The 16,110-nt window shown below is 39.7% G+C and overlaps 1 protein-coding gene across 3 annotated transcripts in view; it reads left to right on the forward strand.

The window, feature by feature from the left end:
- Positions 1-1,962: 1,962 nt before the first annotated feature.
- The window catches only part of bbs4 (Bardet-Biedl syndrome 4), a 28,335-nt gene continuing 14,187 nt past the window's right edge, over positions 1,963-16,110 (forward strand). Inside the window, exons 1-5 of one of the 3 annotated variants that reach the window (XM_008123315.3) lie at positions 1,963-2,057; positions 4,595-4,646; positions 12,661-12,740; positions 14,427-14,490; positions 15,789-15,900. In XM_008123315.3, the coding sequence (XP_008121522.1) occupies positions 2,049-2,057; positions 4,595-4,646; positions 12,661-12,740; positions 14,427-14,490; positions 15,789-15,900 (317 nt within the window). In that variant the 5' untranslated portion in view covers positions 1,963-2,048. Of the gene's footprint in view, positions 2,058-4,594; positions 4,647-11,049; positions 11,090-12,660; positions 12,741-14,426; positions 14,491-15,788; positions 15,901-16,110 lie in introns of those variants that run through there. The other 2 variants (XM_062963372.1, XM_062963371.1) reach the window with 2 other exon arrangements.

The raw sequence follows: 16,110 nt of genomic DNA on the forward strand, positions 1-16,110 counted from the left end.
TTGTATTCCCAATGCATTCTGCAAAGAAATGAGAATATCCTGTTACGGGTTTGGGGGCTTTTTGTCATTTGGTAGCTATTGCAGCTGGTGTTTTGGGCCCAGAAAAAAGTTACTGTATATACTTGAGTATAAGCCTAGTTTTTCAGCCCTTTTTTTTAAGACTGAAAAAGCCCCCCTCAGCATATACTCGGGTGAGGGTCCTGGTTGGCTTATATTTGGGTCAGCTTATACTTGAGAATATATGGTACTGTACATTTATTATATTTTCTCTATTATTGTTGTTATTATTACATTTATTATTTTTCTCTATTATTGTTGCTACCATTACATTTATTTTACTCTATTATTATTATTATTTATTATTATTATTATTATTATTATTATTGCATTTATTATTTCACTCTGATCTTATTACAGTAGAGTCTCACTTAATCAAGATTCGCTTATGCAGCGTTCTGGATTATCCAACACATTTTGTAATCAATGTTTTCAATACATCATGATATTTTGGTGCTAAATTTGTAAATACAGTAATTACTGCATAGCATTACTGCATATTGAACTACCTTTTCTGTCAAATTTGTTGTATAACATGATGTTTTGGTGCTTAATTTGTAAATTGATAACCTAATTTGATGTTTAATAGGCTTTTCCTTAATGCCTCCTTATTATCCAACATATTCGTTTATCCAACATTCTGCCGGCCCGTTTATGTTGGATAAGTGAGACTCTACTGTACATTTATTATTTTTCTCTATTATTGGTATTATTACAGTTATTTTTCTCTATTGTTGTTGCTACTATTACATTTATTTTACTCTTATTTTTTATTATTATTAATACATTTATTACTTCACTCTGATCTTATTATTACATTTATTATTTTTCTCTATTGTTTCTCTAAGAGTATCTGAAATGACAAAGGCCCACAATCCGTGCCTTTTAAAACTTTGCATCAATGGTGTTTTTATGCATTGATTCAAACTTTGTTGCTAGGACAGTCCGTCCTGAATTATTGCCTGTAATAAATGTCATTGGTGGGAACTGAAGGCCAAAATGTATGGTTAGTCGAGCACTTCTAAGCAATCATAGTATGAGGATAGTATATTTTGATGTAGGCTGGATTGCAATTCCATGTGACAAAACGTATTTCAAAGTATGGGTTGTATCTGCACTGTAGAATTAATGCAGTTTGACACCACTTTAATTGCAATGGCACAATTCAATGGGATCATAGTATGGGCTGTATCTGCACTGTAATATTAATGCGGTTTGACACCACTTTAATTGCAATGTCTAAATACTATGGTAGTATAGTATGGGCTGCAGCTACATTGTAGAGTTAATGCAGTTTAACCCCAGTTTAATTGCAATGGCTCAATGCTATGGGATCATAGTATAGGCTGCATCTGCACTGTAGTATTAATGCGGTTTGATGCCAGTTTCATTACAATGGCTCGATGCTGTGGGATCCTAGGACCTGTGGTTTGCCTCTAGTAGTAGTAATAATAATAGTAAACATGTGTACCTACTCTGGGCATTGTTGAACCAAGAGCTCTCAATGAGCCTATCCCAGATCTATTTTTTTATAGAGTCCAGCACTCAAAACCACATTAAAAACAACTACAATAGGGGGGGATGATATCAGGGACTAGTTTTTAAACTTTCGAGGTGAAAGGATTAAAAAAGGCAGCACTCAAATATTTGGATCCCCCCCCCCCCCACTTGAAATGGTACGGCCCACTGCTTTCCCTATCTCAAGCAAGCTTTGCTGGGCGAGTCCAAGTGTCGAGCCACAACGAGGGGGGGACGGGACAGAAGATGAAGTAGAGCCTTCCGCCGCTAGGTGTCTCTCTCCGAAACCCCCTGGCATCCCGGCAAGCCCTGCGCCTCTATCTATGGTACGCTTCAAGCCAATTACAGCGGAAGGCCAAGATGGGGGCGGGGCAAAAGTGCGGCGGTTGCCAGGGCAACAAGATGCGTAGCGACAGTTTCCGTCGGTTGCCGTGGCAACGGATAACTTCCTCGCTGAGAGCCGTTGAAGAGTCATGGCGGAGGTGAGTGAGGGCCGCTATTCTCACCTCTGGATGCATGCTTTCCTCTACTGCCCTTCTGGTTTTCTTTGTGGCCTAATTCCTCCTTTCCCTATTTATCCTGCTGCTGCTGCTGCTGTTGTTGTTGTTGTTGTTGTTGTTGTTGTGTGCCTTCAAGTTGTTTCAGAGTCATGGCGTCTCCAAAGCGCCCCTCTCCCTGGATTTCCTTGGCAGGATTTGTTCAGAGAAGGTTTGCTTTCTTCTGAGACTGAGGGTGCATCTCTGGTCTAGACTGTAGAATTAACGCAGTTCGACACCGCTTCAACTGCTACGTCTCAATTCTATAGAATATCGGGGTTTGCATTTTGCTGAGGCTTCAGATTTCGTGGGCAGAGAGAAGGCCACAGATCTTGGGGAACTACAACTCCCAGAATTCCAAGGCACTGAAAGGGAGATTTTCATATTTTTCAACATTCGTTGAGATTTGCATAGTGAACAGCCTGAAAACAGAAGCTGAGTTGTTACTTATTTTTCTCCAATTAATCTAAAGCAACCTTTTCAGTCCCCTTTGAAGCAAAAGTTTCTCGTGGAACCCCAAGAAATGTTTATATATTACATTATATTATATATGTGTGTGTGTGTGTGTGTGTGTGTGTGTGTGTGTGTGTGTGTATATATATATATATATATATATATATATATATATATATATATTTCTATCTATCTATATATCTATCTATCAGGCATGGGCCGGGCCAGTGGCAGATAGATGGAGAGTGTTTGTGTGAACTAATTCACACCATGCTGTCCCCCCCCCTCTCTCTCTCTCTATATATATATATATATGAGCCCCCGGTGGCACAGTGGTTTAAACCGCTGAGTTGCTGAACTTACTGACCGAAAGGTCGGCAGTTCAAATCCAGGGAGCGGTGTGAGCTCCCACTGTTAGCCCAAGCTTCTGCCAACCTAGCAGTTCGAAAACAAGCAAATGTGAGTAGATCAATAGGTACTGCTCCATGCAGTCATGCTGGCCACATGACCTTGGAGGTGGCTTTGGACAATGCCAGCTCTTCGGCCTAGAAATCGAGATGAGCACCAACCCCCAGAGTCAGACACGACTAGATTTCATGTCAGGGGAAAACCTTTACCTTTCTCCCCCCCCCCTACATGTATATAATATTTAAAATGAAGAACAATTTTAATCTACATAAACGTAACAATATTTCAATGGAAGACCCCCAAGGCCATCCACTCCAACCCGTTTCTGCCCTGCAGGAAAACCACAATCAAAGCACTCCCAACAGATGGCCACCCAGCCTTTGTAATAATAATAGGAGCAACCCCTGGGGCCATGCAGTCCAACCCCATTCTGAGAAAACCTTACCAAGAGACACCAAAAGTCAAAAATGATTTGAAGGCATGCAACAGTAACAAAGAATGTGTTTTTCGACACCTACACCAAGAGTGATACAAGTCCTATTTTTCCTCAGGAGGCTATTTATTTATAGAATGTGATGTTGTGATGGCCACTGGCTTAGAGGGGATTTAAAGGAGACTAGATACATGTCACTGTTATTGGCAATGGTAACTAACAGGGGCCTTCATGTTCACCATTAGGAACAATTGTATGCTAGGAAAAAGAGTTATTTTCACGGCTTTCTGGAGGCAGCATTGCGGACATTCCAGCAGTCAGTAAAAACTAGTGTAATGGCAAATGAAAGCAGGGACAAGCAAAGAAACAGCATCTCTAGCATTAAACAGTCAGGACCTTGACCCTGAGCTGTTCCATCTCAACACTCTAGCTTGTTAATAAACTACATTCTGTTCCTTTGTTCTGCTTGGGTTGACTTCTTTCTCTAAACAGTTAAAAATATTGTATCAGAGTTAAATATTGACTCTGGTTTTAGTAATCACATAATTAAATGTGTCAATAAACCCAAACATTAGACTTTGTATGGACTATTCCCCCCTCAAAATGCAGTTGTATATTGATTAAATTTTTAGATTTTGATTATGTTTTCACTTGTATTTGGGACTGGATCTACCTTGCCATATAATCCAGATTGTCAAATCAGATAATCCACATTATCTGCTTTGAATTGGATTATATGAGTCTACACTGCAATATAATATATATCAAATTAGATAATCTGGATTTTATATGGCAGTGTAAATGCAGCCTGGATTGTGCTACTTCAGAATCTAGTAGGAGGTCACATAGTTAAACAACAATGACAGAAAGTCCTTGTATTTACAAATCTAGAATATCAGGGAGAAGAAATCTGGCCTAGCTAACATTCAGTGTGAAGTTCTTTTTATTTTTATTTTTGAATGGAAGAGCACATTTCCTTGCTATGAAATGAGGGAACAGAGGATCATTATCTTGCTGAGATTTTAGATAACATATTATTGTCTTAATGAGTATGTGTCTTTTCTGGACACATATCAGACACCAAAACTATCTGAATACATCTGGCCTCTTCGTGTATGCTATCTATCTACATTGCAAAATGTCTCATTTTAAGATATTAATACATTTATTGCTTTTTAAAACATTTCAGACTGCATCTTTGCCAGCAATTACAGAACATCCCAAAGCCCGCTCAGGAAGAGGTTGGTTCTATGTTTTATATCTTCCACTCTGCCACTGGTAAATCGGTTTGCAAAATGGTAGATTTGGTCTTAATAAAAGTAGAAAACAACTTTGAAACAAGCCTCATCGCATCCATTCTACGTATCAATGCAGACAGATGCTCTTGTGGTTTAGGAAGATAGAAGGAGATTACCCTGTATCAGTGCAATCTTGGAAATTGTCAGTGTTTTACAAAATATATCAGAATCAGCCTACTGTGAATGGCCTATAAATCAGTGGGAAGGGGAACCTAAAGCACAGTATAATTGGGCAGAAGGGAGGAGAGCTGAGCCATCCCAATAATTTGTCCCCAATTATTTATCTCCCGCTGGGAGTCCCACTGAAAAAGGTGCACTGGACCCATCCATCCATTAAAGGCATAAGAATCATTAGATGCTCTTCAAGTAAGACCAGCAGCGGAAGATTGGCAGGGTCTGATCTGCATTTTAATGCTGTTTGTACTTCGGCATCTTATTCTAGCCTTGAAGAGTTGGTATTCATTTTTTTCCCTTTTCCTTTCACTCACTTTGCCTCTCTAGTTTTTAGGCCTAATAACAGGTTATCTACACCGTCTCTCCTCTATTTAAATTGATATGAGCACTCTGGGAGGTGTTTGTTGTTTAAAAATAAGAGGGCTTTGCATTCTCAAAATAGAGAAACTATATTTTTGCTTTCATACTCTTAGTAAGACCTAAAGGCTGCTCTGGTTGATATTTAACTCCTGTGCAGTTGGCCTTCTACTTTTGTGGGAGATTTCTAAGCCTGACTTAATATAGCTCAAGATGGACATTTGTAGTATTGAAGTCATTTTTAAAAATGTGGTAGTATAGCAGCAGAGAACAACAAATAACCTAGGAACAATCCAATCCATGAAAATTAAACCTGCAAATGTGAAGGAATGACTGAACCTAATTGATTGAAGCCCATCTGAGAGCCTGCAGATCTATCTTCTCCATTTTAAAACTTAAGTTTCTATTTTTCCTTTTTCTCCCCTTTACTTTTTGGAATATTTTGCCTAATGGAGAAATCTCGAAAGTTCACACATATTTTTGTACCTTTTAGGCTGGCCTAATAAAGAAATTATAATATGAATGTGTATTCTTTCTAAAGTTTATTCTAAAGTCTGCCACCCCACTTGTGAAGGACTCACTTGTATTTCTAAGCAGTCAGAGAGGAGAGGAGCTAAGCCCTCTTCCTGGAATTTACTCTTGTGAGTAATGCAAAAGCAATTCAGAGTTAAGAATAAACTTCCCCACTTCTAAATAATTTAAACCAGATGGAAGGGAAAGGCTGACTTTGCTGTTGCAGATGCTTGAAACTTAGCTGGAAATGGTGTGTGGCCAAGGCAGCCTTGTGAGCTATTTATCACTGCTTACTAGCTGCTTTGCTCTCACTTCTCTAAGCTAAGGATTTTTGGCCTACAGTTTCAAAGAAGCCAACTTCTTTAAAGCTTTCAGCTCCCTACTCATCTGGATCCAATTTTTACTTCCTGTAAAGTAGGAGCGGAGGAACTCCAGCACTTCAGATGTGTCTTATTTACTGTAAGGCAAGAGTGGAGAAGCTTTAGCCTTATAGTTTTCACAATTCCTTACCAGCAACTTTGTCGATTGATAGGATTTGTAGTTGCAGATCTTTGCAGAGATATAGTTATGTGGGGCAAAGGGAATAGATACTGCCATCAATATAAATTCTGCCTCTACATTTGAAATGTTGATACTCTAAATGTCTAGCATTGCAGTAACTTAAAGCATCACTTGAAGCTTTTAGAAATACAATTTAGTCATCCAAAGAAACGAGGCAGGCCAAGTGACGCAGGTAATGCAAATGCAGCAAATAGATGAGTTCTTCATATGAATAATTTGTATTTTCTGTCTCTGTACAATGTGAAAAATGACGAGATTGAAAGACAAAATCATTGTGTGGGAAGATGTCTTATTTGGGAAGTCTGTGGTCTTGTTTTTGTCCCATTTCCTCCCATATCTGCAATCCTAAACCTCTAGAAAACAAGGGCTTTTCATCACTACTTTAAATTATTGTTTGTTGTTAAATGCCATCAAGTCAATGTTGATGTATGGCAACCCTATGAATAAGAGACCTTGAAGTCACTCTGTCACAAACAACCCTGCTCAGGTCTTTTGGACTTGGGACCATGGCTTCCTTGCTTGAGTCCATCCTTCTGGGATGTAGTCTTCCTCTTTTCCTGCTACCATCTACCTTCCCAGATATTTCTAGTGAGTCCTGTCTTTGCATGATACGGCTAAAGTATGGTTATGTCAGTAGGCGTTTTAGCGTCTAGGGAGAGTTCTGGTTTGATTTGCTCTGGCACCCATTGATTTGCCCTTTTGGTAGTCCATGATATATGTACAATTTGAAATAGCCTCTCAATTCAGTTAGCCAATTCAGTTAGGTGCTGACTTTATCCCACAAAGATGTATTGCCGAGAACTAGGAATGAGTCCTCTGCCCCTGAGACTAACATATTCAAAAAGCAGTTCTCTCCTAATTCCCCAGCCTATGACAGGGAGATCCTGAAACAGGAAGCATTTAAATCACTTTGGAATCTTTCTTTGCTGTACGAGACTGATTTATTATTATGCATTGTAGAAAGAATCTCGATCAAGGGGCAGAGCAATGGTGAATAATATAATATTATGATAAAATGCTGTGCTGCGTCTCCATTTAAATCAGGACAAGAGGAAAGTATAAGGTCTAACTCACAGAAATAGGGAAATGTAAATGAAAGACCTTGGCCCATCCTTTTCCCTTCAACAAATGATTTATGTCCTATGGATCGACTCTCATACTGCTATTTATAGTGTGGGCTGTGTAGTGTTAATTTGAATAATTGATCATTGCAGTGGTTTATTACATTTTTCATATATCTTTATATGCACACACACATACACATTTTATATTCATATCCTTACTCTTTCTGTTTACCTTTCAAACCTCCATTTAAATTCCATTTCCAGCTGCTTATGACAACTGGCCCTTCAACAGGGCTGTTAGTTTGTGAGCAGCTCAGAGGACTGAGCAAAATGCCTATGTTATTTTACATTAAAAAGAATGGAAAGCCAAAGGTGAACAGTGGTCAGGAGGAATAATGAACCAGATGCTATCAAGAGCTGTCCCTCGTGAGATGTTGAAAAGGTGTTTCTAAAACTCCTTTGATTCCAGTGTTCTAATTTTATGCTGCACAAATGATGTTGAACCTTGGGACCCCTTCTGAATGACGGCCACTGCTGGGAGGTGCACCCTCCAGAGCAATGCTCAATGCCAGCCATTATTCAAGGACTAATGTAGTGGCAGAAGAAACCTTCATTTTACCCCCACAGAGAAGGCTTTATCTGAAAAACGGTCTTACTGCCTCAAAATCCACAACACGCGCCACGTCGTCTCCCTGCACCCTGCAATCAAACCCTGATAGAATGAAAGGAGCCATAGCTTCTCAAACAGCGTGGGGTTAATATCTGCCTGCTATGACAAGGTGTTAATTTTGCTCCATGTTAAATGAATTGAATATTCTCTTAAAGGCTTTTTGGGTTTTGAATTAAAAACAACTAGCGCCAGCCTTTCCAATTTCCTCTCCCCAAGCATTCCAATCAAATCAAATTATTTTTAAAGTAACTGATAAACCATACTAGAGAAAGCATTTTTTCTATCTCTCCCTGTACACTGCTGACGGTATGGAACGGGACTCTAATTTATGTCCTTTTTCATCAAGAGAATGTTACTTGCAAATGGCAAGTTTGGTCCCACCGGTCGATGATACCATATTCAGCAGGTTTGGTGGAGTAAGCAGTATATCTGATTCATTTCTTTGTGGAGTTCAGCCTGGTCAGATTCTTCACAGGCTTTTTATTGGCAAGATGCAGAGTGTTAAATGAACTCGTCATTCGTATTCCCTCTTGGTGAAATGGATGCAGAAGAGTGGAATATGGTACATTTTCTCTGATGTATAAAGGAGAGTTGAGAATAGATTGAATTTCCTGCTGGATGAACACAAAACAGATAGCTATTATTCATGAGGTGTTCTCCTTTTAGCCGTGAACGCAAATATATTTCTAGTGCCACATTAAGCTATGTTTTCCACAGCCGTTTTATTCCTTATGCGATTTAGATACACCAAAAGACCCAACAGTGAAATATAGATTAATACAGCTCTGTTTTACCACCTGCACAACTCCTGCTTGCTCACCTTTATGGAAGCATATGCCACAATCCATGCAGTAAGACTCCTGAGACATGGTTTTGCAAAGGCTATGCATTTTTGCATCCTATTTATTTTAATAGGATAATATCCCTTAGTATTGCTTGCTCCAATTTAGGAATCAGTTGGGACCGGAAGCCAGCGAGGACTTCCATCTTGCTCAGTTCTGACTACAGGATGCACTGTTGCCATCAGCCATAAATCAGATGTGTTGATAGTTGAGAAATACGTAATTGCAACAGAAATCTTACATTATCACATATTTTTAAAGAGAAGTTAAAGCCACAGGAGAAACTATTGCCATCATCGCATTTTCCACTAAGGGGAGATGTAGAGTCAGAAATGATGCTTTTTGTTATTATTATTTTTACAGTTTCAATCCAGATTCTTTCCCCCTTTCCGGTATATAGGGACTATTAATACAGGATAGGGAGATGAATTATAGCTTTGTTGCGAGCATCAGAATTGTATATGATGGGTTTTATTAAACCCAGTTGACTGTAAATAACATGGAGCCATACAGGTTTATTGTTTGATTTAAAGTCAGCTCTAGCGGCTGCTTGCAAACGTGAGCAAAGGGGAAAGAAGGAGCCATAAGCAATGAGACAATAGATGTGGCTTGGGGAGCAGGGAGATTTCAAAGCTTTCTGTCATGTGCTTATGCAAGGTTATGTACCTAAAGTCTACATAGGTGTGCGCACTGCATGTGTAATCCTGGGTAGTTCACATTTCTAATCACTTTGCCATCTATTTTCCATTTTACTGACTGATTAGTTGATGTGATGTTTACATTGACAATTGGCAAGATTTTCTATGCATGTTTGCAGGAGAATCTTTCTCTGTTCCTTTTTTCAAATGATACATGTAAAATATGATTTGAAATTAAAATATTGACTAGATTGGTGAATCAGTAATCACTGCTGCAGAATAGTCAAACACCTCCGGTTAGAGCATTTATGATCCAGTAGGATTATTTTTTGACCTCTATGATGTTTGGATACAGTGGATAGTAGCTCATGGTCACTTTTGGAAGGCTGCTTTTTAATATGACAATTGAACTGGGTGGCCCTTGTGGTCCTTTCCAACTCTTTGATTTTATGGATTTGAAGCTTTAGTTTTCCCAACCAGGTCGATGTATCGTGTTCCAGGATCCAAGCAGAAAACAAAATCATTTTACCTTTTGTGGCCTGGAGGGGATTTTAAACCATCTGTCTGCAAAGGCAACAGAGCCGGTCTCCCTAAGGCTTGTGTCTGTATTCTGATTCTCTTCTGTTTTAAGCTGAAGGAAAACAATGGCAGCCAGCTTTGGATGTAAGACAAATTCGCGCTCTTGTTGCCTCTTTGATTCTGTGCCAAGTCCTTTCCTGTTTGCTGTTCAGCTGCTGTCATTTCTTCAAGCTCTTGTTCCCGCTCTTTCCCCCTGTTGTCTCTGCTAAAGAGGAATAATAGATCCCAACGGCCTGTATAATTCTGAAGCTCACAGATTTATTCCCCCTCCCTGTCTTTGCTGCAAACAATTTAAAACAAACCAACAAAAACACCACATTTGGAACTCCTGCCTTCTTCAGAAGCTGAAATAAGATAGCAATGGTTTCCTACTCAGACCTTCTGTGATTGATGGTTGATGATGTCAGCAGTTTGTGCCAAAAGCCATCCTTGGATGTGATCTATCGTTTCATTTGCTGGACCTTCCCTGGGGCCCAAGAATGGAAGGGAGGGGTGGAAGATGTAGGCAGAAGAGAGCAATAGGTACATTCCACTGAGATCTAAGGTAACAGAGAGATTACATAAGGAAAAAGAGCTAAACGTGTTGATCATGCACACTAATTTCCACGTATGTAGGAATGTCCAGATCATTAGAAATCCATTGCAGCTATCCTGAAGAACAAGGGACTCCTAAATGATGTGTTTCTAGTGTCCAAAGCCCACAAAGCAAGAGAAGATGAACATGAACATAAGCATGAATACAGAGAGTCCTAGGACTTGTAATTTGTATGATTGCAGTGTATGTACCACTATGATATATTATCTCAAGAACTCAAAGTCCCAGAGTGATTCAGCTCCTGCTGACATTTCCCTTGAACAGAAAGGAGGAGTCAAGAGATTTTGAAAGCATTTGGGGAAACATAAACACCACTGGAAGAGCAGGAACATTGGGATTTCAGGGACAGAGGAGCCAGTGCTGTTGACATGATTTACAGGCCCCAAAACAGATGTGAGTAAATGAGGCTATAGCCCTGTGCATGCTTATCATGGAATAAAGTCTGGTGAAGTCATTGGATTTTCCTTCTGAGTGCTAATGCCACTTCTTTATGGTTGATCCAGAATAATTTTATCAGATGACTCCTGACTCCCAAAATTATGTAATGTTAAGATCAGAGGTGGAATGGTTTTCTGCTGAATAGATGGAGAGGCTCAAATAGGACTACTAGTATCACCTATGTTTCTAAAGCCCAAAGTGCATACAAGGACTGCCACTAAGTTCTAGGAACAATGAATAGTTTGGAAATGGCATAGACACTGTCCTTCTGAAATATTCATATCCTACTGTGGTGTTTGGTTGTCCAAACGGGGTGCCCATGTATGAAATGGGGAAGCAGGGGAAGCTAAAAGGTGATAAAGGACATCAATTTTCAAGTTCTGCCTCAGAAATGATTACGGTAATCAGAAATTTACCAAATCATCACACATTAAGAAGTGTTAAGACCGCATTTGTCATTGAGTCCTTCCAGGTATATTAAGTGCTGCCTGCAAATCTGTCCTGCACACATTTAAGCGCTACACTGAACACATGGAGGCCATTTCTACGTACAGTGTTTGCAAGACTTCATATTTAAGGACATGTGAATGGTAATGGGTGGAGAAAGATATTTGCATTCTCCCTGTAATTAATACCAACCTGCCTGCCAATATTGAGCCCTCCCACCCAAAACCGAAACAGTTCTCAGACCTCTGGTTGCCTGAAGTAGTTGTGGGGCTCTGCTATCAGCTACCTTGAAAATAAATAGGATTCATTGAGTGTTTTGACCAAAGAAAGAGACGTCCAACTTCATTTTCTCCCCATCCTTGCTTTAGCATCATTTCTGCATTCCTGCTTCAGCAGTCTTTTGCCTTTTGTTTCTTGCTAGACTTTTCTATCGTAATATTGGCTTGCAAGCATTAGTTCATGCTGTCAGTTGCTATGGTTACCTTTAGTCTACCATCCTTTCAGCTGCAGAAATGAATTTGATGCACTACAAGTCAGGTCTGTATGTTGCAAACAGTGGAGTGTTCTGAAAACTTTAAATTCTGCTTGGACATGGGTCAGGAAAAGCAGTGACCTGCCAGGAGTTTATACTAGAGGCTTCTTCCTATTGATTGCATTATGACCCCTTGCTTCTTTATGACTTGACACTGAATTAAGGCATTAGGATTTGCAATGATATCTCAGTCCAAAGGTCTACCTGGCAATACCAGAAGAACAATATCTGTATCAAAGATTCTCAAAGTTTGGCCATCCAGGTGTTTTGGACTTCAGGTCCTGAAAGCTCTAATTGGCTTGAACAATCGGAATTCTAGGAGCTGAAGTCATCCTGCCTTCTTTTTTATCCACAAAATCTATAACACTTATTTTCCCAGGGCCTTGTACCAGATTTTTCTCTGTGTTATTCTTCTTACTGCTGCATCCCTGCCTCATGCAATATCCACGATCCTAGTTTTGCTTTGGTCGAACCCTGGTATCTAGCTCTGAGAAGGAATGATCTGCTTATGCATCTTAATGTTTCAAATCTTTCAACTTTTGCGCAGTGCCAGACCTGCCCATTGTGGAGAAGAGGAACTGGCTGATCCACTTGTACTATATCCGCAAGGACTATGATTTGTGTAAGGTAAGAGAGCAATACGCCCCAGCCATGGTCTCTCATATTCCAAAGCCAAGGTGTGGAATGATCCTTGTAGTCCAAATACTATGTTCAAACCCAACCCTGCTTATATTCTCCAAAATGCCTTTCTTCCTAGCAAGGCACTCTTTATTTCTGGACAAAATACTGGCTTACACTAACTTTCCAGTTCTTATTAACAGGGTACATCATTACTTTTCTTGTTCACTGCCTACTTCTGACTGAATTGCCACTTCAGCTTAATTGGGAAAGACCCCTTTTTAATGTGTGCATTTTGTGTTCCCCCAGAGAAGGGGGACAATTACTTTTATAACAGGCCGTTTCCTCAGCATCAAGCACAAAAAATTGAAACACTGGTGGAATTCATTTCCAGAATGCATTGGGTTGGCTTTATAATGTCTCTACTGAGAAGTGATCGGTGTGTGTGTATTGTGATTGTGTACTTCTATTTGTGAAAGAGATGGATGGACAGTGCCCTTCCTCTTCTACTGCACTTTTCGCAAAATGGCTTTTTTATTTATTAGCCTGATGTCAGATGTCAGATGCACATTCCTTGGGCATTTGCTAGTCAGTGCAGATACCTAAGTCCTGGCTTTGCTCTAAGCTCATTGCTTACCCTTGGATGGGTTATTCCCAGCCTCCCTGCCTGGCTACCAAATGTTTAAAGAAAAATTACTCTAGTTTGTTGTGCCATGTGAACATTCCTATGTCAGGAGGTCTTTAACATACCTGTATATCATAATCTACTTAGCAGAATTTTTGCTTGGATAAATAGCAATATCAACTTTTCCTCTTGAGACAGGAAGGAAAGAAATCTAAGTGAATAAAAAACAACACTCTGGAAACTTTTTAGTGTCAATGACCCTATGCTCGTGATGTTCCTTTACATGTAAGAGGGATGTTACAAAAGGGACTGTTTTGTCTACAGCTTCATTTAATTGAATAACCTTTAAAAATTTAAGAGAAAAGGAATTTTCCTGCGTGACCCTGGAGATGTACTGAGAATAAGATGTGTCAGATAAAGCTTTTCTTTAGGGTTCGTTTCCTCGTGGTGTTCTTCAAAGCGAGTATTCATCCCTAAGGTTATGGGCTCACTTTTTTAGGCAATAAGTCTGAGACATCTGCTCCACAAGTAGGAAGAATTCCACTTGCTGTTGTGTTGTTTATTCAGAGGCTGTTGCTTTAATCTTAACAGTTTTAATGCAGAAGGTGTTGGTAATGCCATTAAGGGAAAGAGGAAATTTTGTCAATGTGAGAGGCATACAAATTGCTCTTGGATAATTTTTTTGAGATGGGTTGTTGTGAGTTTTCCAGGCTGTATGGCCATGTTCCAGAAGTATTCTCTCCTGACGTTTCACCCACATCTATAGTAGGCATCCTCAGAGGTTGTGAGGTGATTCCGGCCATGAAAGCCTTTGACAACACATTTTTGAGATGTTTTTCCAGAAGAGAAAACCTACCAACATGAAAAGCAGTATGCTTTGCTAAATACTCTTGTTCCACTGAAAAGAAATAGGCATGCTTCTTTTGTTGCACTGGGCATTTTCTTTACCCTAATGTGGAGGGCATTTTATTAGAAGGCATAATAGCGGAACATATAATGACATTCTGCTTCTTGTCCAAACGGGAACATGCCATTATTAAAACCTTGCCTCTCTTTACTCTCTGGTTCAGATTGCTATAAAAGAGCAACTTCAGGAGACCCATGGGATGTGTGAATACGCAGTCTATGTTCAAGGTAAGCCCAAACGCGTGTGCTTCGCATACACATATGCTCTCCATATGGCTTGCAAGCTTATTACTTTACTGGTGTGTTTTGCAAAAACTAAAAGTCCGCATTGGCTTAGCAACAAGTTTCATTCACCAGAATGCTTCATAACAGAGCACACCCTGATTACTAGCAAAAATTGAAAAACGGGACATTTCGTACATTTTGTACAGTCTCTTGCTCATAAGGGACACAGATATGAAACTTATTCTTGTGTGGTTCTAGTTATTCCAGTTATTACAGAAAGGAGAAATGAAATCTGATGCACACCATCCAGGACACGTTGATTACTTGAAATGGAAAAATAGAGACTTTTATGTAATCTAAAGTAGTTATGGTTGTCCCAGATCACCCAGAATGCCTATATTTTGTACAAGGGGAAAAAAAGATTTCTATGGCATTCTGGAAAAGGCAGTATATTTGTTATTCATTTATTTACTCAATTCCCTACCAGATGGCACTCACAGTGGCATAGGATGAAAAATAAAATAAAATGTGCAGACATTTAAAAATGTGTTACTGTTGTACAATTTAATGAGTGCAGCCTGTTATTTTAAAGAAAGTTTAAAGAAATTGACATGAACTTTTGTTGTCCAGGAAACTTACAGAATTAGGTGCAGGTAGTTTCCAAAATAGAAGCGTATCATTAGCTGTTTCCACATTTTGGCAACTAGAACCTAGAATACAAATGTTGCCCTGTAACAAGAGAGGACACCCTTCAGATCTAATGCAGAGCTTTGGATTTTTGGCCCTGGAAAATCTGGGTTGTGTCTTTACTCAGCCATAAAACATAAGAGCAAACTGCATGAAAAACAGCTATGAGAAGTCACCCTTTGAACTACAGTGGATTGGTGCTGCAGTGCCACCAAGAGACATCAAAGGCCCACCCTCACCTTCCCAATTTTCAAACACTTTTGAAAGTAAAATAATAAACTTAAGTTTTAGATGTAGAATATCCCTACACCTTTGTTGGAAATTCTTATTATTCAACCCACCCCTGTATTTTAGAATGCATTAACTTTCTTATTTCTTGTGTTTCTTATTAAAATCTATAGTAGATCTGATCCTACTAGTTGCAGGATCAATAGTAGAAAACCAAAAGCTTACAGCCGCATGGCCCACTTCCTTCTAATCTCTTTGTGATGTTGTGCTTATTGGGCTTGGGTCCCTGTTCCTCCTCTTCTTGTGTGTTCAACGTTGCCCAAGATGTACCTTGACTTCCACACTCGATCCTTGGATTTACGTGCTGTGGTAATGTTGCATTTCAGCTTTGATATTTCGCTTGGAGGGGAAGATTCACGAATCCCTTGAGCTGTTCCAGACGTGCGCTATCCTCAGGCCACGGAGCGCAGACAACCTCAAGCAGGTGGCCCGATCACTGTAGGTGCCATTTCATTCTTGTGAAGGTGTGGGTTTTCTAGAAAACCGGTTCTGTTTCCTCATATTTGCATACTTTAACTCTTTATAAGCACCCATCTTTCCCTGTGCAAATGCTTAAGAAGACAAAAAGAGCTGAGCTGGGCCAAAAATCCATGGGGTTCATCCATTGCAACATGTTTCCCAACATGTTGCTCCAAGGAGGCGCACAGG

Source organism: Anolis carolinensis, unplaced genomic scaffold, assembly GCF_035594765.1.
Source record: "Anolis carolinensis isolate JA03-04 unplaced genomic scaffold, rAnoCar3.1.pri scaffold_11, whole genome shotgun sequence".
Lineage (NCBI taxonomy): Eukaryota > Metazoa > Chordata > Lepidosauria > Squamata > Dactyloidae > Anolis > Anolis carolinensis.